This window comes from Oryx dammah, unplaced genomic scaffold, assembly GCF_014754425.2.
Source record: "Oryx dammah isolate SB20612 unplaced genomic scaffold, SCBI_Odam_1.1 HiC_scaffold_1, whole genome shotgun sequence".
In the NCBI taxonomy this organism is placed as follows: domain Eukaryota; kingdom Metazoa; phylum Chordata; class Mammalia; order Artiodactyla; family Bovidae; genus Oryx; species Oryx dammah.
The window spans coordinates 17122153-17146048 of record NW_024070185.1 but is presented as its reverse complement, the minus strand read 5'-3'; the positions used below and the strand labels follow the sequence as shown (position 1 = coordinate 17146048).

The window sequence follows — 23896 nt, the reverse complement described above, 5'->3', positions numbered from 1 at the left end:
GAGATGAAATGCGGCACAGAAGTGCCAAACCCAAAATGGTCAGGAATAGCTTATGCATCTAACTACCAAAAGGCAAATCATGGCCAAGGCATCCATCACAAAAGGAGTTCTCTCTGCATGTAAAGATACTTAAAAAAAAAAAAAAAAACTACTCAAAGACTGAGAGAGAATCTCCCCATTGAAATGTGTTTTTAAATGTCAAAAACCAAAGACAATTTTATTAGCATGGGGAAAGGGAAACAAAACCATTAATTTGTCAAATGCTTTAAGATAATGGTAATTAGAAAGCAGAACTTGACATACTTTCCCTTCATATAAAACTTTTCCAGACGTTTGCTGACTAGCACCAGAGGAGCCAACAACATCACCAATTTTTATCCACCTCCTTTCATTAACACTCCACTGGTAGGCTTCGACTTTCTCTCCATCTCTGATCAGACGAGTCTGTCCTTCTCTAGTACCTTAAAATAAAAACTGTGTGAGTCAGAGAATGGCAGAGTAAAACTTACAAACATTCAGACTGAAAATTTGTAATGTTACAGTTTATATCTAAAATATTAAACAAAATATTTTAAAGCATAATTCTACTAGAAAATGGTCAAAAAGAAAATGCTTCAAAGGAAACTCTATTAAATAAAGGATGGTTTATTTAATAGCTACTAAAAAAGTGGCTGGCTAATCAAAAATAAAATGAGTTTTATTAATAAATATCTTCTGACAATACTTCATTTCAGTAGATGATTCTCCATTCTTCTAGCTGATCAGGCCAAAAAGAGTAGAAGAGTGATTCCTTTATCTCAACTCTAATCCTACAGCAAATTCCATCAGCTCTATCATTAAAATATAGCTAGAACAATTAACTCTTCTCACCATCTCCAATGCTACCTATTGGTACAAGCCACCGGTATTTCTTAGTTGGACTGATTCAATGGCCTCCTACTATAGGCCCTGGAGCCCCCTAGAGTCTTATTACACTGGCTGTTTACTGTGCTTATTATATTCTCCACACAGATGTTGGCAAGATTTGCTTCTGAGCCTCCTTAGGAACTTTACCTGAAAGTCACATTCTCACAAGGCCTTCAGTGGCAGAGGCACCTAGCTGTCCTCTAGAAATTCCTGCTCCTATTCCAATGGAGTCCCAAGATTACATACTGAGTAATGGTCAGGGGAATCTGGGTGGGTGTGGTATCAGTTCAGTTCAGTCGCTTAGTTGTGTTGGACTCTTTGCAACCCCATGGACTGCAGCACGCCAGGCTTCCCTTTCCATCACCAACTCTTCAAGCCTACTCAAACTCATGTCCATTGAGTTGGTGATGCCATCCAGCCATCTCATCCTCTGTCCTCCCCTTCTCTTCCCACCTTCAATCTTTCCCAGCATCAGGGTCTTTCCCAATGGGTCAGTTCTTCGCATCAGGTGGCCAAAGTATTGGAGTTTCAGCTTCAGGGTATGATATATGCTGGTTCCAAACCTAGTCCATCATTTTCTACCCTCCCCTCTTATACTATCTAGTGACTGAATGTCTATAACCAAGGAGACCCTGCAAGCACCTGCTGAAGATGGTGATTTCAGCTTGGGTACCTGAATAACTCAGAGGAGTACATACTCCAGGACACCCTGTCATCAACTGAACTCTAAATGTACAACAAATAAACCTTCTCTTGTGTTAAGCCACTGAGATTTTAGGATTTATCTGTTATAGCAACTAGTGCTATCCTAAGTAGTATACATTTCCTGACCACTGAATTTATAACTCCTGTTTTGTTTTTTATTAAAACTCAACTCCTGCTTTACTTTTCCCATAGAATTTATCATTATCTGACATACTTGTATATCTACTTACTTTTTAATTATCTGCCTCCTCCTATAGAGTATAAATTTGTGAGAAAATAATCTGTATTCTGCAGAGTTTAGAACAATGCCAGGCACACAGTAAGTACCTAGTAAATATTTACTGAATGTGTATTATGTATGGACAAAAAGATTACATTTTTGCAAAGAACTATAAGAATATTAAAAACATGAAATGATATGAACGTATTCAAACTCTGGTTTCAGAAACTCAAAGAAATTTTTTTATATGGGTTGTATCAGTTGATTTACTGAATTTGAAATTAAAAACGAGAAGAATAAAAAATATATTTACTTCATGGAAAACATAAGTGATCTCTTTGTTGTTGTTGTTTAGTCATTAAGCCGTCTCTGAGTCTTTTGTGACCCCATGGACAATAGCCCACCAGGCTCCTCTGTCCATGGGATTTCCCAGGCAAACGTACTGGAGTAGATTGCCATTTCCTTCTCCAGGGGATCTTCTGGACCCAGAGATTGAACTTGCGTCTCCTGCATTGGTAGGCAGATTCTACACCACTGAGCCACGAGGGAAGCCCAGTAGATCCATTAGATGTTGAATAAGTAATAGTTTAATGAAAAATTAGTTTAGAAATTTAGTAAGAAGACTGGAATTGTTGTACGTTTTCATAAATCTCTTTACCGTCTCTCTTAATGGAAGAGAGCTGGATTATCATACCTGCCACTGCATTTAACCTTTGTAATTTGTTGTGTGGTTGAAGTATATCAAGAAAATCCCACCTCACAAGGATAATGCAGTTGAAAAGAGAGGACTCATCTAATAGCCATTTCAGAAAAATGTGGATATTCTACACGGGCAAATCCTAAAAGGTTACAACTTTAGAATCTAAAATCATATAAATGAACTTGTCATGCTTTATTATACTAAAATCCATTGGTCCATCAAACTCATGAACAGTTCTTTTACTCATTTATGATTCTGTTAGACCACAAACTGGTCATCTGGAAAACACTGATTAAATCACTGATCTATGCAGATCTTCCATACGACTACACATTTTATTATTCAATATTAAAAAGTCGCATTTGTTTACCACTGATGTTACAAGTCTTTCAAAATTTCAATTTTCAGTTGGAAGTTTGAATTTTATCTTTGGCAACAAATACTATCAATTGTTTTCCTTAAAGTGACATGCTCATTCCATTCATTTTCCAAAAAAGGCCTGCCAAATACCTAAATCTGAATAACTACAGCTGTTCTTTGAAATGAATGTGGCATTCCATGAAAAAAGGGAAAGTTCAGCCTGCAACTCCAATGACTGCAGAAGTACCTATCCCAGAGGCATGTGATGCTCTGGTATACTGTAGATGTACTTTACATCTTGTCATCCAGAACGTTAAAGACGTGTACTAAGGGGCCAAAATGCAATTTTTAATGCTTTTTCAGGAACATTCTTAAGAGCAGATGCATTTTTTCTTAAAAACAACAACTGCATGCCAGTGAACAACACCATGACTACCTGAACAGTTTGGTGCCACTGCCTTGATCTGTGTACTAAGGAGCCAGCAGTTCTACCCACCACTGCTTTTATACCATAAATGCAGATGTTAACACAGTGTTAAAAGTCGAATAACATTTTTGTATTACAAAACTAGTTATGACCATATGGATATCCTGAAAGGATCTCAGAACCCCCAGGGATCCATGGATCAAGGGATCATGGATCCATCCAACACAAAGTTTCATTTGAGACAACCACTGTCCTAATTTTAAGCTCAAATGATGCCTAACTCATTAAGCAGATATTGCATTATTTAAACTCATTTTTAGTCTATACAGCCTCTCAGAGAATCAAGTCAACCAAAAGTTATTAAATGAGTGACTTCTGAACACCTACCATATATATGAACTAAGTATTGAAAAAAAGATTCCTGTTTATGGGGAACTTAGCTCAAAGTCTTTAAAACGATGAGGCAGAGGCAAAAAGAATATGGTTTCTCATTGTGATTATGCATAATAAAAATTCTCAGAAATTGGCGCCTGGCAATGAAAATAATACTGAATGACTTGAAACAATCTTTTTTTCCTGTCACTCATTATTCCAAAAGTCAAACATGGTAACGTTTTTTACTACTGCTGCTGCTAAGTCGCTTCAGTCATGTCTGACTCTGTGCGACCCCATAGACAGCAGCCCACCAAGCTCCGCTGTCCCTGGGATTCTCCAGGCAAGAACACTGGAGTGGGTTGCCATCTCCTTCTCCAATGCATGAAAGTGAAAAGTCAAAGTGAAGTCGCTCAGTCGTGTCCTACGTTTCGCGACCCCACGGACTGCAGCCCATCAGGCTCCTCCGTCCATGGGATTTTCCAGGCAAGAGTACTGGAGTGGGTTGCCATCACCTTCTCCTTTAGATACACTGAAATATTTACCAGGTTCATTCAGATGTTCCCTCCCAGGAAGTTGCTCAGCATTAATGTCCCCTAAGTCACCAGTTTTGGAATCAATGGTTGCTTGAGAGAGTTCTCTTTCAAAAGCCTTGATTTCCTCAGCACTTGCTGTCCGATCCTCTGATTCTGTAAACACTCTAATAATACCATCACTGTAATGAAACAGAAACTGATTTTAAGTCATTACCACAATGTATTAACATTATCACACTTAAAAGAGCCAAAGCAAAAATAATCTGTATATGTGAATATGAAAAATGTTACTGCATATTTATTGCTGAATATAGAACTATGCTGATTTCAGCACACTACTCTCTACTTTCTAAAGCAACAGAAAGGATGAAAAAAGACTTTTTAAGAAAAAAGTTACTGACAAAGAACAAAGAGATATATATTTAAGACAATTTTCAATTCCAAATTAAATATTTACCATCACAAAAATCTACAGATATAGCATACACTTTCAAAGTCAGTATTACACAGGTATTACGGTATACAGAAGAGTGGTGAACTGTTTCACTTACAAAGGGCTCAAATGCCCAACATAAGGCTTAGAAAATACTAGATGCTCGATATCCATTCATTAGAAACACATGGAGCCTGTCCTTGCTATTCCATTAATTAGCAATGTTACCCCCAAAAAAGAAAAAAAAAAAAAACAAAACAGCTTTACCTCTGGACTAGATGGCAGGCCCAATTTCTATTCTTGGGAAAATGACTTGGTTTCCATAATTTCTCTTTTCAAAATTTTGTGGTGAGGGAGGCAAGTTACCCACTTTCAACTGTATTAATCTCACTCAGCTCTATAGTGAACTTTCTTACTTAACCTTCTACCCACAGCAAATGTTATCACTTTATTTATTTTTCTTCAACTTTAAATAAGTTTAGGGTGAAAATAACTAAACCAACATATCGACCCTGACCCAGCCAAGGAGTGAAACACACGTGCTTTAGTAGACCCCGTTCTCTTACGGCTGCCGCTCTCTTTTTCCTCTTGCCTTCAATGCCAGGGTAGCCTGTGATCCTTTCCTTTATCCATTTCTTCAAAAAAGTCTTTGTCTCCTCTTACTACCTTTTTCTATCAAAATGTGATGTCAAAAAAGTCACTACTAACATCGTTCAAAGCAAATCCAAAAGCTTTTCTAACTTTTCATTCCCTAACCCCTCATGTACTCACTGACACTGATCACAACTGGCCTCCAAAATCTCTTTTTTCCAAGTCTGAATTTCAACATCTGGATTGTTTTTTCTGTTTTCGGCTACTGGCTTTTCTTTCTCTATCCACAGTGTATCACAAATTCAGCCTTTAGTACTGCTCTTTCCCTTCTGTTTCTTCTCTCAGATGCCCTATCCCTGGTCTCTGGAAGTCTGATGCCAATCTTGATCTGCGGTCCCAGCTGTTACACTGGGATCCAGTCCAAATGCCTGAGTGTGACTAAACAGCACAGATCCCAGGAGGTTATCACCTTTCTCACTAGACGTTCTGGCACTTCTCCATTTTTATTAACGTGGACTTCTACTCATTCAAACTTTGAAACTTTATCCTTTTCTTTCATCCCCTTTCTGATCATTTTCCCTCTGCATTATCTCATTTTTTTGTCTTTTATCTATTAATACTGTGGGGGTAATAATATTTCATAACTTTACATCCCACTCCTACAGTTGCTTTTTAATTTGGTTTCCTGTCCATTGTCACTACTAGTTAAATCTAACCTACATATTTAATAATTCCTAAGTTTTGTTCACCACTTCTTACTGAAGAGCTATAACCCTTTAACCCCAAGCACTGAATCTAACAAATGCTGGGCATTCCAGGTTCTTCATGATTAAGCCCCATCCTACCATCTTTCCACTATCATCCACTGCTCCCTACAACTGGTCCTCCACCATTTTCCTTCATCTCCCACACACATCACTCTGGGTCCCATGCCACACTTTACTTGTACTTCTATTTCTGATAGAAACTTTCTTTGCTGTTTTTATTCATTATCTTTCAAAACCCAATTCAAATTTCTTCTCCAAATGGTTTGCCCACACCAATTTGTCATTTCTCTCATTTCAAGTTTCAACTGTACAACCTGTAATACAATATTAATGTAATATATCATGTATCACTAATGCAAAAGCTGTTATACCTACTACTGTTTTGTTTAGTAACACAAATGTGCCTGTGATCTCCCCGGTTCACCTGAAATTCTATGGCTTATCTCTGTGCACCCTACCTAAGGCCTAGACACATATTATTGATTGATTGACTAGAAAGTGAATACCTCGCACCAACCACAATGTCACCATTGTCCAGCACACAGCAGCACCATATAGACTGAGCTGGAAGTCGGATTGTTTGAGCACATTCCCCATGTTTCCAGATTCTCAGAGATCTGTCTTCTGCTGTTGTCACAAAATCTAAAATTAATGAATATGGGAAAAATTAGCCTGAATAAATAAAATTCAGTACATTTATATATACTATCTTTCTAAATAGGCATACTGATTTTTAAACCCCGAAGTACTTATAAATTATAGTTCTAAGTTTTATGTATATGTCACTTGTACCATATACAACTTCAAAAAATTACATTTTTGTATATTCACATCTTACTATATTTTACACCAGTAAATTATATGAAATCTTTCTTCAGATGCCCAAGAATTTTTTACAACACAACCATCAAGTCTGAATGAATATAAAGATGATCATACAGTTTTCTCCTTAGGAAAAATATATTTACGAAATAAAGTTACTAAATTATTCAAGTTACAGTTAGTAAACTGAAAACTGATTTAAACCATTAGCACTCTGCACCACCTCCCCAATCTGAAGATGGGACAGAACCACACTCAACACAGAATTTTAAATATGTAGTATAACACAATCTTACCTTTACAATTTGGAAAGACAGATATGCTATAAATATAATTTGTATGACCATAAAATACTTCAAGACACTCGCCAGTGATTTGCCACTTTCTAATACTAGCATCATTTGCACAGGAGAGAAATTCTGTTTCACTCAAAATTGCCAAGCCTCTTACACAGTCTTCATGCCCTGTATTAAAATATATATATATAAATATAAATCAATAAAAATGGATCATTTGGTTGATGGCTCTATGTATTTTAATTTACTAACACTATTAAACATACCAGTGAATATTAAAAACTGACTTTCAAGTTAGAGAAATACATTTTTTTCCCCTTAGAAAAGCCTGGTAGCCAAAACTGGTAGTGTAGTTTTGGCAGTATTTTTTAATCAATAGTCTTATCATATCTTCTCTACATTATTTCTTAAAACCCTCCAGAAATGGGATTTTGATCCACAGAATTTTTTTTTTTTTAAAGAAAGTCCTTTATTTGTTGGCTGTGCGGCATGCAGGGCCTTAATTCCCAACCAGGGATCAGACTTGATCACCTGCGGTGTAAGCGTGAAGTCTTAACCACTGGACTGACAGGGAAGTTCCCCCATGATTTTTACTTAAGAATTCAACTTTTCTTTCCCAGTAACAAGAGTTATTATTCATAACATACACATACTCAAATATAACAGATGAATAACAAAGTAAATAGCCCCTCAATTTCTCACTACATAATACTAAGATTAGTATTTATAAAGCACCAAGAAAAAAACCAGGATTACACAAAAGATTTCAATTATTTAAGAGTTTGAAATAAAATCTATCATAGGATAAACTTTATTCAAATGTGAAATAGGCTGAGAGAGATTAATTTATCTAAAACCACACAAAGTGGCAGAGCTAAAGCAAGAATTTAAGTTTCCTGCCTCTCATTTCTCACCACTTTTGATTCAAATAACAATTTCTCTTACTCTTTTGATTCAACCAAAACATATAAAGCCAAACACTGCTGCTTTACCAAGGGAAATATTTCTTAATTTATATAAATGAAGGCATTAAAATGATAAAATAAAAATTAAGGACTTGATTTTTTTAAAAGGGCAAGAATTTATTGAATTAAAACTTGTGTTATTGTATAACTAGATTATATATACATGTATGTACTTCTTTCTTTCAAAGGACATTAAATGGTTTTAAAAACGTAATAAGATTCAATTTTTTCAATATTAATTGAGGCACTGTAGATGTCTCATTACAATATTTTTTAAAAGGACAAAACATTTTCAGAAGTTTGTAATCTAATAAAGGAGATCAGACATCTAAACCTTTCCCATGCTCAGTATTTGCTGATTTAGATTACCTATAACAGATTAATAAAACTTGACATACATAGTGTATGTATGGAAGCAGAAACAGAGGGATGTTCTGTTATAACTCATTGTCCATTTTCCACCTACAGAGAGTATTATCTACACAAGGGACATCTTGCAGTATTAGCCAGGATGTTGATCAACTTTAAGGAATAAATAGAAGCAAGGAAAAACAAACAAACAAAAATCACATCAAAAATTTAAGTGCCACACAAATAAATCATCAGTACTAATATTAGACAGCCAATTCCTCATTTTAGGAGTTATTTAATAGCTGAGGTTTTACAAGACTACCCATCTGAAAGTACAACATAAATAAAGCCTGAAAATTCTTATTATTAAACACTGTATTTCAATATTAATAAAAGCATGAGTGAAGTTGTCCTCACATATGAAGGTAACTCAATTGACCCACACTTAGTAAGACTTGTGTATGCTTGGAAGTTTCAGGCTAAATCGTTCAAATGACAACCAAAATATAACTGAGTACCAAAAATTACATAAATAATATACATAGAAGCACACAGCCATATTATAGCTTATGAAGTAGCTATTTATTAGCCCATATCTGATCGTCTTACGACAGATCTCAGCACAGCTTTTAAAAAGATATGACATATTAACTGTCAGAAAATTTATACTCACCCAAATTAAATGGCTGAAATACACTGATGTTTTTCAAGTATCACTTTAAAACTTCTAAATTAAAAAAAAAATCATCTGTGCAAATATGGAGCAATGAGATTACAAAAGCTGTCTACTGTGATCTTACCAGAAAAAGTCCTCTCGCATCTTCCAGCTTTCCACAGTTTAATAGTCTTGTCTGCTGATCCAGTTAACATTAAGCCCTGTTCAGGTAATATCTTTACTGCCCAAACTGCAGCTGTATGACCCTGTGAGGAAAGTGGGTATTAAGTTAAGTTGCCACAGAATCATCGTATTTAATTATTTTATCAAATACTTGCACAGAACTACTGTACCTGTAAGGTCATCATGCATTTGTCATTCAGCCAGACTTTAGCAGTTGTGTCCCACGAGCCACTAAGTAATGTCCCAAACTTGCCTGATGAAAGACTACAAACTAAAGAAGAAAAAGGTTAATTAACATATTTTCACAGAGAAAAATGTTCAATCTTGCCAGTTACTAAAATGCTACAATTTTAAATACACTTTATGAAGTGAGGGTATTTAGCTAATTAGCTCCCCGGATCCAAGTCCTAACCATGCCATTTAGGAGCTGTCTGACCACAGGGACATTATTTAACATCAGATTCCTCATCTGTAAAAGGAGGAAGCAGGATTAAGTGGGTTGCACAATCCCTTCCAGTTCTAAGAAACTATACAAAAAAATAATGCAAAAGATTTTGGAACACTATATAGTTATTTAGGGTCACGCTAGTCAACATGACAAAAAAAGAGTCAAGCTAAGTGTTCACCAGTAAGGAGATGGCTAATTAAATGCTTTATCTTGATGTAAAACTGTATAAGCTAAAAATTATAAATAGGAAACAAAAAAGTCAAGAGTTCTGATTTTAAATGGCAGATTGTCCGCAGTAATGCTATAAATGGTCTTAATTTACAAGGACAAAGAAGACAAAATAATATAACTGACTTAGCAAAAAGGAAGAGGTTACATAGAAAGAGATTAGAAGCAGGGTAACTGGCCCCACAAAACTATGAGACTTAGTATCCACTAGGTTCCACAGAGGATGGGACTAAGCAGAGAATCTAAGAAATGAGAACAGTGATTCAAAGCCTGCACACAATGCAGGGAAACACTAGAACTCTCCTCTCAGCCTACAGTGTCAGAAAGTACATCCTCACCCACTGCAGGAAGGAGATTGGAGGTTTATCCTCTGGAGGAAATGCAGCTGAGTTTCTAGACTCAGGTCACCAGGCGTAATAAACGGCTGGAATAAGGAGCCCCAAGAAACACAGGGGAATGAGCAGAAAGTCTCCATCCTAAAATGTGGTATCTATACCTGCTCCCACAAAACCAGCAGTCAGGCATATATCGATCTCCATTCACCTAGGCAAGAGGCAGGAGCATCCTTAGAGGCCTGAATAATGTTAAAGAACTCCAGATGCAGACATTTGAGAAGATTTCCATCTAAAATGTCAAGCCATCAGCTCAACCTTTAACAAAGACCACCAATCACCAAGCTCCATCCACATGAAAAAGAAAAACCAAAACAAAGAAACAGAAAAATAAGGGGGAAAGGGCTTGAGCGACCCATAAGAAACAAATCCAGTTTCTGAAAGTGGAAGAAAAATCTTCAATCTGATATTATTTGCAAACAGGTATTATATAAAAAAAGAACTAATGAGAGACCAAGAAAAATAAATGCTAAAAATAGAAGAACCAAACTAAAAAACCAGGGAGGAAAAAGTCTGAGAATTGGACCCAAAAGGCAAAGATATAGAAAACAGGAAAGGATAGTTAAGAAAGTCAGAAAATAATTTTAGAATGTAAAACATCTAAGTAACAGAGATTCTGAAAAGAAGTAACTGGGGAAAGAGGAGAAATTGGGGCAGAAAACAAAGAAACAGTATAAGAAAGATTCCCTCAAAGTGAAGGTCAAGATATCCAGACTGAATGAACCTACAAAAGTGTCCAGTGAAAGGCACTTTAAGAAACAGAGATAGAGATGCACTGTGATATTTCATAACATTAGAAATAGAGACGATCCCAAAAGTTTGGGAAGGGACCAGAAGTGTCCCATAGAAAAGACAGGAGAAATGGCATCAAACTTCTAAATAACACCATACACTAAAAGGCAATAGAGCAATGCCTTCAAAATTCTGAAGTTAAATGGATTTAACACAGGATTCTACATCTAGCCAAATTAACAGTCAAATATAAGACTAGAATAAAGTCATTTTCCAATATGCAAATACAAAATATATTTAACCCCCATGTTACAGCTTTCTTAGGAAGCTGCAACAGATGTATTATACTAAAGAGTAAGCTAAGAATGATGAAAACAAGGGATCTAGGAAATAGGGAAATCTGGAGATGACATTAACCCAGGGAGTATGAATGTAACAGGTGGCTAAAAGGTACCAAGAGGGAGGTTTCCAGGAAGCACATGGAGCATGTAAAGATTTTAATGTGCATGGTAGCCATTAGTGATATTCATAAAATATTTTCTGCTCTTTACCTTCTAAGCAAATTATAAGACTGAACTTCTTCAGTTCCTTTGGCTTTAGGCATGTTACATGACTTGTTCTGGCATTGAGAAATTGAGCAGAAATCATGTTACTTCCAGGTGGAAGCTTTAAGAACAGGAGCTCAATTAGGCCATGCTCCTCCCCACTGCTCCAGCATCTGTGAAAGCACATGCCGCACTGGAGCCTGTCATCTGGATTCCTGCTGCACTGAAGCTACAAGAAGCAAAGCAAGCTGACTGCATTAAGCCACTGTTACACTCGAGCTGTCTGTTACCACGTCACCTAGCCTATTTCACTGAGTCAGAATTAGCAGCAAAAGTGAGGCACCGCAACAGACAGGTGATGAGGAGATTGCTAACACAGAAGACCAATGATCCTTATTATGTAGTAAGGAACATTTGGTAAAGCTGCCACTGGCATTAACTCAGGACACGATAAACTTGTTATCTAAAGAAAGAGGCTGGAAAATGGGACTCCTGCGTTAGGTGTCATTTACTGTTGGACACATCTGGCTAGGTAGTAAAAGAAAGGAATGAGATCAAGAACTGGTTGGCTCCCAAGCAGGAATGAAGAGTCCAAACCGAGGGATTTGCAGAGCTGGAAGAGCCAATTGCTTCTCAAGCCCAGGTGAAAAATAACCCTAGAAGTCCATTCTGTACCAAAGGACAAGTGACATCCAGCTACATAACAGGTACAACTCAGAAACATGGCCATCCGTCCTGCACAGTGCCAAAACCTCCAAATGGATTTAAAGTATGTTCAAAACAAAGAAAATTAAGGTTGTTGCCATGAAAATAAACGCTTTCAACTGGGAAAATAGCTCAGGGAAAAGAACCTAAAGGCTCAGCTTTTCCAGTTAACTCATGTCCTTGGAAGGAAAGTGATGACCAACCTACATAGCATATTAAAAAGCAGAGATATTACTTTGCTAACAAAGGTCCATCTAGTCCAGGCTATGGTTTTTCCAGGGGTCATGTATGGATGTGAGAGTCGGACTGTGAATAAGGCTGAGTGCTGAAGAACTGATGCTCTTGAACTGTGGTGTTGGAGAAGACTCTTGAGAGTCCCTTGGACTGCAAGGAGATCTAATCAGTCCATTCTAAAGGAGATCAGTCCTGGGTGTTCTTTGGAAGGAATGATGCTAAAGCTGAAACTCCAATACTTTGGCCACCTTATGCAAAGAGTTGACTCATTGGAAAAGACCCTGATGCTGGGAAGGATTGGGGGCAGGAGGAGAAGGGGACAACAGAGGATGAGATGGCTGGATGGCATCACTGACTCGATGGACACGAGTCTGAGTGAACTCCGGGAGTTGGTGATGGACAGGGAGGCCCGGCGTGCTGCGATTCATGGGGTCGCAAAGAGTCGGACATGACTAGGCTATTGAACTGAACTGAACTGAACTGAATGAAACTGGAAAGTGTTACACATATGTTGACTAAAAAACAGTACCACTCTACCATTTAGAACATAAAATTTGGGCTAGAAAGCTGACAAAAAAAAAAAACATGACATAAGGATGTCAATCATTAATTTCTTCATCTTCAACTCACTGATGTAGTATTTTTCAAATTAAAAAAGAGAAAGTTAAAAAGAAAGAAATGACACTGGCCCCAAATCATCAAACAACTTAACAAAATAATAAAAGATAACCCATGATAAAGTAGAAATAAACCAAGCAGAAAAAATACCCTTAAAATATGAAGCAATATTTTTACTGCACAGGTTTCTATGAGAAACACCTTTACAAAATCAAGACACATATGATTACATAAAATAAACATTTGCATTACAAAAACAGGAAAACAAGAATATATATAAAGCAAAGAAAGATAATGATATGAAAAAATATTTGCAATTTGTATCAAAGGGTTAATAACTAATTTATAAAGGACTTTTAAATAGTCAATAACCCTATATTATATGGGCAAGAATATAGCTCTCAGGGGGACAAAATGCCAATGAGCATTCCATATTTAAAAAAATGGCCCCCCTCCATAATGAGAGATGCAAATTACCCCATACTAAAATGTCATTTTTCACTTATCATTTTGGCAACAATCTAAAAATCTGACAACATATTTGACTGGTAAGGGAAGAAGGGACTCAAATATTGCTGCTGGAAATGCAATAAAGGTTATGACACCAAATGAGGGGGTTTGGCAATAACTAATACAATTACACATGCATTTACCCCTTGATCCAGAACTGGGTATCATACCCACATTACACTCACACACACACACCCCCCCAACCAAAAGACAACTGTACGAGCAAAAGACTGGAAACTTAGATATCCATCCATAGGAGACCAGTTGAATAAGCTAAAATAGCTTTAGTATAGCTACACAATGAAATATAATGCCACTGTAAAAATGAACAAAGATTTCTATATACAGCAATGAAGTATTCCAGGACAGTATTATCAAGTAAAAATAGCCAGGGTAGAAAACTAAATACAGTATGTTACCTTCTATCTAAGAAAGGGGTAACATAGATATGCTATTTTTTTTTCCAGAAAGAACAGAGTTATTAAAAAAAACTAGTCACTTACGGGGGGGATATATATATACGTAAAATTATGACTGATTCACATTGCTGTATGGTAGAAACTGACACAACACTGTAAAGCAATTTTCCTCCAATTAAAAAATAAATTAAAATATCACATGAAAATAGAATAATACAAAAAATTACTTATAAGAAAAGGATGGTGTGAGAAAGCAACACAGACTTCTCTGTACTCATTGTGTTAAACAGATTTTTCTTTGTAAACTATATGTTTTATATAATTACAAAACAAAATTAATTAAAAAAAAAATCCTGGACCACAATTCAAATTGAGGTTTCTAAATACTATTTCCCACTAAAAGAAAAACATAAGGTTCTTGGCAAAATTGTTGACTTCAGGTCTAGAACATTCTATAGTACCAAAAGTAAGGGCTTATCAAGAAGCCACAGGGGTGTGGAGAAAAGGGAACGTTCTTGCACTGTTGGTGGGAATGTAAATTGATGCAGCCACTACGGAAGACGGTATGGAGATTCCTTAAAAAACTAGGAATAAAACCACCATATGACCCAGCAATCCCACTTCTAGGCAGATACCCTGAAAAAGACACATGTATCCCATTGTTCATTGCAGCACTATTTACAATAGCTAGAACATGGAAGGAACCTAGATGTCCATCGACAGATGAATGGAGAAAGAAGTTGTGGTACATATACACAATGGAATATTACTCAGCCATAAAAAGGAATGCATTTGAGTCAGTTCTGATGCAGTGGATGAACCTAGAACCTATTATACAGAGTGAAGTGAGCCAGAAAGATAAATATTGTATTCTGACACACATATATGGAATCTAGAAAAATGGTACTGAAGAATTTGCTTACAGGGCAACAATGGAGAAACAGACATAGAGAACAGACTTATCGACATGGGGAAGGGGGAGGAGAGGGTGAGACGTATAGAAAGAGTAACATGGAAACTTACAGTACCATATGTAAAATAGATAGCCAATGGGAATTTGCTGTATGGCTCAGGTAACTCAAACAGGGGCTCTGTATCAACCTAGAGGAGTGGGATGGGGAGAGAGATGGGAGGGAGGTTCAAAAGCAAGGGGATGTATGTGTACCTATAGCTGATTCATGTTGAGGTTTGACAGAAAACAAGAAATTCTTTTAAACAATTATCCTTCAATTAAAAAATAAATTAAAAAAAAAAAGAAGAAGCCATAGGAACCAATTGTTTAAAGAAGCTTTCAATTGGGACAGTTTGAGAATCAAAAAAGAAAACAAGATGTTAGGGAATCAACTCATTCTAAACCATCAAGAGAGGTGGGGGAGGGCAGAAGGCAAGCATTTACCTTGTCTTTTCTGGGTAAGTGTGCCACAGGGTAACCAAACAGTTGATGTGGTAGGTTCTTAACAAAACATGCTAGGTATTAAATCCAGAAATAACAGCAAGATTAGAGTAAATTATTTTTTCTGAGGGGTCAACAAGCTACAGCCTGTGGGCTACCTGTTTTTGTACGGTGCACAAACTAAGAATAGTTTTTATATTTTTAAGTTGGTGAGAGGGAAAAAAGGTACTTCTTGACATATGAAAATTATATGACATTCATATTTCAGTGTCCATAAATAAAAACTTACTGAAACACAGACGTGTTCACTGTCAATGGCTGCTTCTCCACGCAACAGCACAGGTGAGCAGTTATGAAAGTGACTGCGTGGCCTGTAAATCCTGAAATATTTACTATCTTGCCCTGTACAGACAAAGTTTGCCAAACCCTATTATAGTGCTACACACTGAACTATTTACAAATGAAATAGTATACTGTAAATTTCCTTTAAAATAATGTTGTGGGAGGGGCAGAAGATGAAACCAAATAGGCCATGTGCTGATAATCCTTAAAGCTATGCAAATACATGGGTGGAAGAGAGCATTATAGTATGTCTCTTAAAATACGTTGTCTCTACTTTTATATACATTTGAAGATGTCCTTTAAAAAGTTAAAAAAAAAATCTATATTACTCTGTATTGAAGATTTCCCATACCTGCACACAAAGCATTTTGCAAACTCCTTAAAAGTATTAAGTGTAGAAGGCTTATGGGCCATACTATTTGCTTACAGATATCCCTAACTATTCCAGAAACAACAAGAGCAACAACAAAAAGTACACATACTGCACTGATTAACTGTATCATTTTATAAGAAAGAGCTGTTAAGCAAACACAAGTCCAGGAATATAACAGAATTAGAAATATACACAAATCACAGAAAACATCATTCAAAAGTATTAAATACTCTCAAATAATGATACCAGACCCCCTACATACATTCCTTCTGGGACTTGATTTGCTGCAGAAATACAGAAATAACAGTCCAAAGATAAAGGAAGTGCTCTCAGTTTCCCTGAGTAAATGAATTCCTTGCAAAATTTTGGTTGAAAAACCAAAATTACAAAGCTTATAAAACTATAATCTCTTCCTTTTATAAATGAAATTTTTGCTTTTTACATATATAGGTATGTCAGCCCTTACTGATGACAGTAAGTCTGTAACAGAGAATTTATAGAACAATGATGATTCAAAAGGTTTTCTGTATCAAGCCAGTGATAGGTAAAAATAATAATGTTAATAATAAAACCAGGGAAACCAGATATAAGAATTTTATCTTCAAAAAGATGACACTTATTCAAACAGAAAAATGCCAAAGTGTTACACTCACCAGTGTTTTTGTGACCTTTTAGTACATAAAGCGGTGCCGGACTCTCAAGTGAAAAAATGCAAATATTGTGGTCATTTCCTCCAGTGGCGATTAGTCCATGAGGGTACACGTCACTTGAAGGTATGATGCATACACAAGAGACAAAATTGGAGTGGCCACTCATACAGTGCATTTCTGTAAAGCCCCTGTTAGGACTGGAAAGACATGACAATTAATAAGATATACACTGGTCCCCTTACTTTATTTCTACTTATCAGCCGTTGTTACCCTAAGAAATCTCTAGTGAAGTGAAACATTCATGCAACTGGGATAATGGAATTTACTATCTATAACCCTAAAACCATTGAGGACCTTTTCGTCAGCCGTTGTTACCCTAAGAAATCTCTAGTGAAGTGAAACATTCATGCAACTGGGATAATGGAATTTACTATCTATAAGCCTAAAACCATTGAGGACCTTTTCGTACTTACATTAACTTAGTATCCATTAGTATAGTGTGTGCATGTAAGTAAGTAGCTAGGCTATCAATCACACTCAATATGTGAACTAAAGGGACTAGTACAGGGACAACACAGGATATTAATAACTGCTTGGGGATTAGAATAATTACCAAATTGTTATACATATCATTCACTTGGCATCACTGCCTTACATAAGACAAACAACAGATATATAGATATATATATATACCACGTGGAAGGCAATAAATTAGCTGCTGAGGGGAATTAAAGAATTATATTTCTGACTCAAGCTAAATAAAGGAGTTTGTGGTCCAGCTAAAGGAGATAACACGAGCATACATAAAGAGGGAAGAGTCCTAGATAAATATTGCACACACACTCGTCTATATTCACTCCTTTTCCAAACACCATTGTAACAATACATATTGTTTTGTATAATGCATATTTTGTTTCTACTTATGTTTATTTTAAGAAAGGCATTAAACCCACAAGGTCAGAGAGAATAAGAAAAAAAAAGGAACAATTATAACACTGAATGCTGAAAACTGACAGAAATGTAGTAAACAGCCTTAGGATACGTGAATAAAATGAGTTCTAAGCAGGAACAGGGAAAGTAAGAGGTCCAATTTACCAATGAACCCCGAAAAGGCTCAAGAATGAGCACCACTATGTATCTCTAGGAAATGGGGACAAAAAAAGGTAGGAACTAGAATTAGGAAAGCTAATTGAGTCAGAAGTGGAATCATTTCAAAAAATCTTCAAAGGAAGGTATTTGGTAGTAGCTATTTTTTTTCTCCAAATCTTTTCTTTTTTAAAAATTTTATTTTAAATTAGAGGATAATTACCTTATGATGATATTGTGAGCTATTTTTAACTTGTCTATTTTGGTGCGGTTTTTTAAAAATGTGGTTTCAGAAACCATTTTATCAGTAAGTCCAAAGAAATGTAAAAAATAAGACATCCTTAAAAGCCTATATTATATAAAGTACTGCTGCTGCTGCTAAGTCACTTCAGTCGTGTCCGACTCTGTGCGATCCCACAGGCGGCAGCCCACTAGGCTCCTCTGTCCCTGGGATTCTCCAGGCAAGGATACTGGAGTGGGGTGCCATTTCCTTCTCCAATGCATGAAAGTGAAAAGTCTACCTAAACGTGCCCCTTAGCACTCTCTAGTATCAATGTTTGTGTGTAGTGTTCTGTGAAGCTCTTAATGGCAGAATCCAGACTTGGTTTTTCTTTTCATCTTCCTAAGTTTGCAGCACAGTGTTCTACATGGTAATCATTAAGTAGTTCTTGAATCAGTGGGGAAAAAAAAAATTGCATACAGCATCAAGAAAAAAAACCAAAAACCAAAACTGCCCCTTGTACCCAGCAAAAGTCTGAAGTTTCTTCTTCAGAAAAGTCTTTGGCTGGAAGGAGAGGGCGGTGACACAGGCACAGTTGAGCCTTGGAGTATGGGTAGTGCATGGGTAAAAAATCCACCTGTGATGCAGAAGACCTGGGTCAGGAAGATCCCCTGGAAGAGGAAATGACAATGCATTCCAGTCTTCTTCCCTGGAGAATCCCATGGACAAGAGCCTGGAGGGCTATGATCCATCGGGTCACAGAGTCCACACAACTGAACACACACACACCCTAATACTAAGCACAGAATAAGGATTACTAGGCATTTGGGGTAATATAGTGACCAAAACAAACAGGGAGAGAAAATAACCAATTTAGAGGAAACAGACCACTTAGGGAGAAAATAACTTAAAAAAAAATCAGCATTAGCATCATTAGCGATATAAGATATTGCAACCATGAAATAAAAACATAATTTCACAAAAAGTCAAGGCAATTTCTGAGAAAGTATAGAAGAGAGAGAGAAAAAGACATACACAGAGAGAAATAAAAAAGCAATTTCGAAACAAGTTCAATATATGAATAAAAAGTTCCACAAAAGAAGACAGAGAAAACGGAGACAATGAAACCAAAGAATTTAAGAAAACGTTCCAGAACATATGGATATGAGTTTTCACATTCAAAGAGGCCACATTTAATGAACCTGAAAAATGAATGAATGTAGACTGCCTTCCATAGAGAAAAAAATAATAGGTCAAGAATCACAATGACTTCAGACTTACTGTAACACAATGAATACAGTGGAATAATGGCTTCAAAATTCTGAAGAAAAATTATTTGGAAATTACAATGCTACAAACTTTTAAATTATTACTCAATAGCTAGGCAGGCTAAAATCATTTTCCAAATGTAGGTCCTAATGCACTATCACTGCACTGTATTTCAGGAAGCTCCTGGAGGATGTATTCTAATCATGTGTCAAGGAAGAAAATCAAGGAAGTTTAAGGATAATTGATAGAAGAAATCCAACACAAGAGTCCAAAAATGGCTTAAGAGGACAGTGAAGGAAGATCCCAGGACTAGTTGTGTACCAGAGGCAGACGATCAGGTGAGAAAGTGAAACTGTAAAATAGCCAATGTGTCTAGAGGTCTTGAAAGGAGATTCAGACGATTAGTAAACAATATAAAGTTCAATTAGTGATACATTCATAGAAAATTAAACAAAAACAAAAAACAATTATAAACTACAAGGAAATCATAAAATTGTTGAGGAAAAGCTACCATAGTTTATTACACACCTCAGGTGTAGACAGACTCTGTACAGTCATAAAATACTGATTTAGTCTAAATTAAACTGTAAGGGTTGGGGCATAGAAAGGATGCCTATTTGATGCGGACTGGCAGAAAGCAGAAAAGAGAGCTATATTTTCATATTCCCTGATAAGAACTAACAGAAAACACTAAAACAGAGAACTAAAAAAATGTTTAAAGAAATAGCAGTATAGCACTTTATATACAAATATGGAAGAAAAATTAAAAAATAAGCCATAAGAAGAGATGAAATTCTTGCCTCCAAGAAAAGGGAATAGTGGGTTGGAGGGCAGAAAGTAATGGCTCTAATTTCTTAATAAACTCCACTTGACTAAGGACCCAAGTGCTGAGTAAACATGAGGGAGAAGTTACTCCAGCCTTGGCATGGTCAGGGAAGATTTAATGAATGAGGCTGAATCTGAAGTTGGAGTCTTTCAAACATGGATAGTTTTCAAAAGGCAAAGAAATCACTGGTGACAGACTTGGGAAATCGAGTTTACTGTGAGGTGGGCTTCTAGAGGCTTGGAGCCATCTGCAATAATGGCATGCTGACTGGTTCAGGTCAATGTGCAACCAAAAAATAAAGTCTCCAATCTGAAGCAGCTTCAGAAGGCCTGGAGGCTTTCTGGGTTTTCAGAGGGTCCTTATGAATGATGAGGTATCTGATTTAGCCCACACTAGAACTATTTTGCCTCCTTGAAACTAAATTTCCCCTTCATTACCCCTTAATTACCTACATTATCCACCTTAATCCAGAACCCTATCAACAATGGACACAAGAAAACGAAAATGTGTACTCGTTGGCTCTGAGCATTTTACTGCACTTCACTAATTTCATTAATATACCATGAAATAAATAAAAACTGTCAGGATGTCAGCCTTGAGGACACTTTTCACAACACCTAAGGTATGGCTGAGACACTAGTTTGGCTGCCTAAAGAGTGACTATGAGATGCTCTGCTACAGCAGTTGGAACTGAGAGGAAAACCACCTTATTACACCACTCCCACCTTTGAGCCCTGTGCCTGGAAATAATCAGTGTTTGTTAGTCGAAAACCACATTAATTCTAAAAAACAAAACCAAAAGACAACATGAATTGAATGAGAAAAACTAGTTACTAAAGAGAAGATCATTTCAGCTCAAAGTTCCTCATGTTTTTGTGATCCAGTCATTTAAGCTCTTGGCAATCTAGCACAGTCCTATAAAACATGTGAAAGTTTAAGGATTCAGCTATCCAACAGATTTCAACTATTACAACAAGCATTCTTTAACGACTCCTTATTGCGCATTCATAACCTACTGGGCATGTGCTTCTACTGAATCAACGTTAAATGCAGTTTAGTCAGTAATTTGTACTCAAATACACAAGAAGTTACGTATCACTGTTACCAAGCGGTATGAATTATCATAAATCTCGAAGAGTTAGAGAAGACCTGATCCAGTTCAATATAGGAGTTGCTCTATAAATCCCTAATTTTTCTTGGCTGCACAACTGCAAAAGACCCAAAACAGATCTCTTTCCACATTTATCCCTTTGCAATTCATTCTCCACATGAAGCTAGCAGAAACTTCTCCATAGGTAAATCAAATCACGCTGCTCCCCGCTGAAACTCTTTGGGGGCTTCTACCTACCAACTCCTTTCCTCAGCCCTCTTCCGGGCATGTCCTGGCTTCTGCCAGCCTCTAAGATCTGCCTGCACTTCATAGCTCATTCCTTCCTGCACACAGGGACTTTTCTCCTATTCAGTCCAGAGCTGTGTCTGCTCTTCCTACTGCCTACAGTACTCTTCCAATTGACTCACTTCCGTTCCTCATTCCCTTGACTACTTCCAGTGCCTTTTAAGAAGAAATAAACACCCAAAACATCTTTCTCAGAGAGGCCTCCTTCTTTGGCATCTCTCTCCACTAAACTCTATATTTGTTTTCTTCACAGTACACATGCCAAAATGTAATTATTTATTTGGTGTCTTCTTCATCCATCTTCCCTCCCAGACTGTAGCTAAGATCCATAAACATAGGAAACTTGTCTTTTTATTCTTCTTCAGGATCACAAAAAGGAGGCTCTCAATAAATATTGATCATCTGAATTTATGGAAGAAAATGTATGGTTCCACTGAGTGAAATTTCTGATGAGAGAATTACTACATAAACTAACTCACCTCAATTTTTCCCTTTCTAAAAAGAAATCTGCCTTCTAGGTCTTAAATTTCCTGTTCAATTCAGTTCACTCAGTCGTGTTCGACTCTTTGAGACCCCATGGACCACAGCACACCAGGCTTCCTTGTCCATCACCAACTCCTGAAGCCTACTCAAACTCATGTCCATTCAGTCGGTGACGCCATCCAACCATCTCATCCTCTGTCATACACTTCCCCTCCCATCTTCCATCTTTCCCAGTATCAGGGTCTTTCCAAATGAGTCAGTTCTTCGCATAAGGTGGCCAAAGTATTGGAGTTTCAGCATCAACATCTGTCCTTCCAATGAATATTCAGGACTGATTTCTTTTAGGATGGACTGGTAGGATCTCCTTGCAGTTCAAGGGACTTTCAAGATCCTTCTCCAACACCACATCTCAAAAGCAGCAATTCTTCAGCATTCAGCTTTCTTTATAGTCCAATACTCTCACATATATACATGACTACTGGAAAAACCACAGCTTTGACTAGACAGACCTTTGTTGGCAAAGTAATGTCTCTGCTTTTAAATATGCTATCTAGGTTGGTCATAACTTTCCTTCCAAGGAGTAAGCGTCTTTTAATTTCATGGCTGCAGCCACCATCTGCAGTGGTCTTGGAGCCCCCCAAAATAAAGTCTCTCACTGATTCCATTGTTTCTCCATCTATTTGCCCTGAAGTGATGGGACCAGATGCCATGATCTTAGTTTTCTGAATGTTGAGCTTTAAGCCAACTTTTTCACTCTCCTCTTTCACTTTCATCAAGAGGCTCTTCAGTTCTTCTTCACTTTCTGCCATAAGGGTGGTGTCATCTGAATATCGGAGGTTATTGATACTTCTCCTGGCAATCTTGATTCCAGCTTGTGCTTCTTCCAGCCCAGCGTTTCTCATGATGTACTCTGCATATAAGTTAAATAAACAGGGTGACAATATACAGCCTTGACATACTCCTTTCCCAATTTGGAACCAGTCTGTTGTTCCATGTCCAGTTCTAACTATTGCTTCCTGACCTGCACACAGATTTTTCAGGAGGCAGGTCAGGTGGGCTGGTATTTCCATCTCTGGAATAATTTTCCACAGTTTGTTGTGATCCACACAGTCAAAGGCTTTGGCATAGTCAATAAAACAGAAGTCGATTTTTTCCTGGAACTCTCTTGCTTTTTCAATGATCCAGTGGATGTTGGCCATTTGATCTCTGGTTTCTCTGCCTTTTCTAAATCCGGCTTGAACATCTGGAAGTTCACGGTCCACTTACTGTTGAAGCATTTCCTGTTATAAACAGCTAAGTCAGGGCTAAATCCTTGAATTTGATTAATCTCTTGAAAATCTTTTGAAGGCAATGGGCTCTCTCTCAAGAAAGCACCCTCTCCCCACATCCATAAAACAGTTGAGTTTCCTCCCCTCCACTCAAGTCCATCACCTAACTCGGACTAAGAAACTCTGAGTTGAATAACGTGGAAAGGAGCCAAGGCAACTTCCTGCAATGCAATTTTTGAGAACCTTACTTCTCAAATAGAGGGAAGACTACAGAGCAAATTCTTAGTAAAGAGGATTTACTGCAATCACATACCAGATGCTTTCACACTACATTAATGAGGTTGCACCTGGCATCAAAACTTTTTCAAATCGAAAACACGGGAAAATCCTCATTCACAAACTGAAGCCACAAAAAATAAAAGGTTCGTCCAAGGTCACTCAGTTTTTTAGTGGTCAAGTTAGACAACAAA

General features: G+C 37.0%; 1 protein-coding gene across 4 annotated transcripts in view; it reads right to left on the bottom strand.

The window, feature by feature from the left end:
• Window positions 1-23896, bottom strand: part of PLAA (phospholipase A2 activating protein) — a 38085-nt gene that overhangs the window by 13482 nt on the left and 707 nt on the right. For all 4 annotated transcript variants that reach the window (XM_040238098.1, XM_040238088.1, XM_040238108.1 and 1 more), the window contains exons 2-8: window positions 16882-17075; window positions 9460-9560; window positions 9252-9372; window positions 7136-7303; window positions 6524-6659; window positions 4236-4405; window positions 304-461 (exon numbers count right to left, since the gene is read on the bottom strand). In XM_040238098.1, the coding sequence (XP_040094032.1) occupies window positions 304-461; window positions 4236-4405; window positions 6524-6659; window positions 7136-7303; window positions 9252-9372; window positions 9460-9560; window positions 16882-17075 (1048 nt within the window). The remainder of the gene's footprint in view (window positions 1-303; window positions 462-4235; window positions 4406-6523; window positions 6660-7135; window positions 7304-9251; window positions 9373-9459; window positions 9561-16881; window positions 17076-23896) is intronic.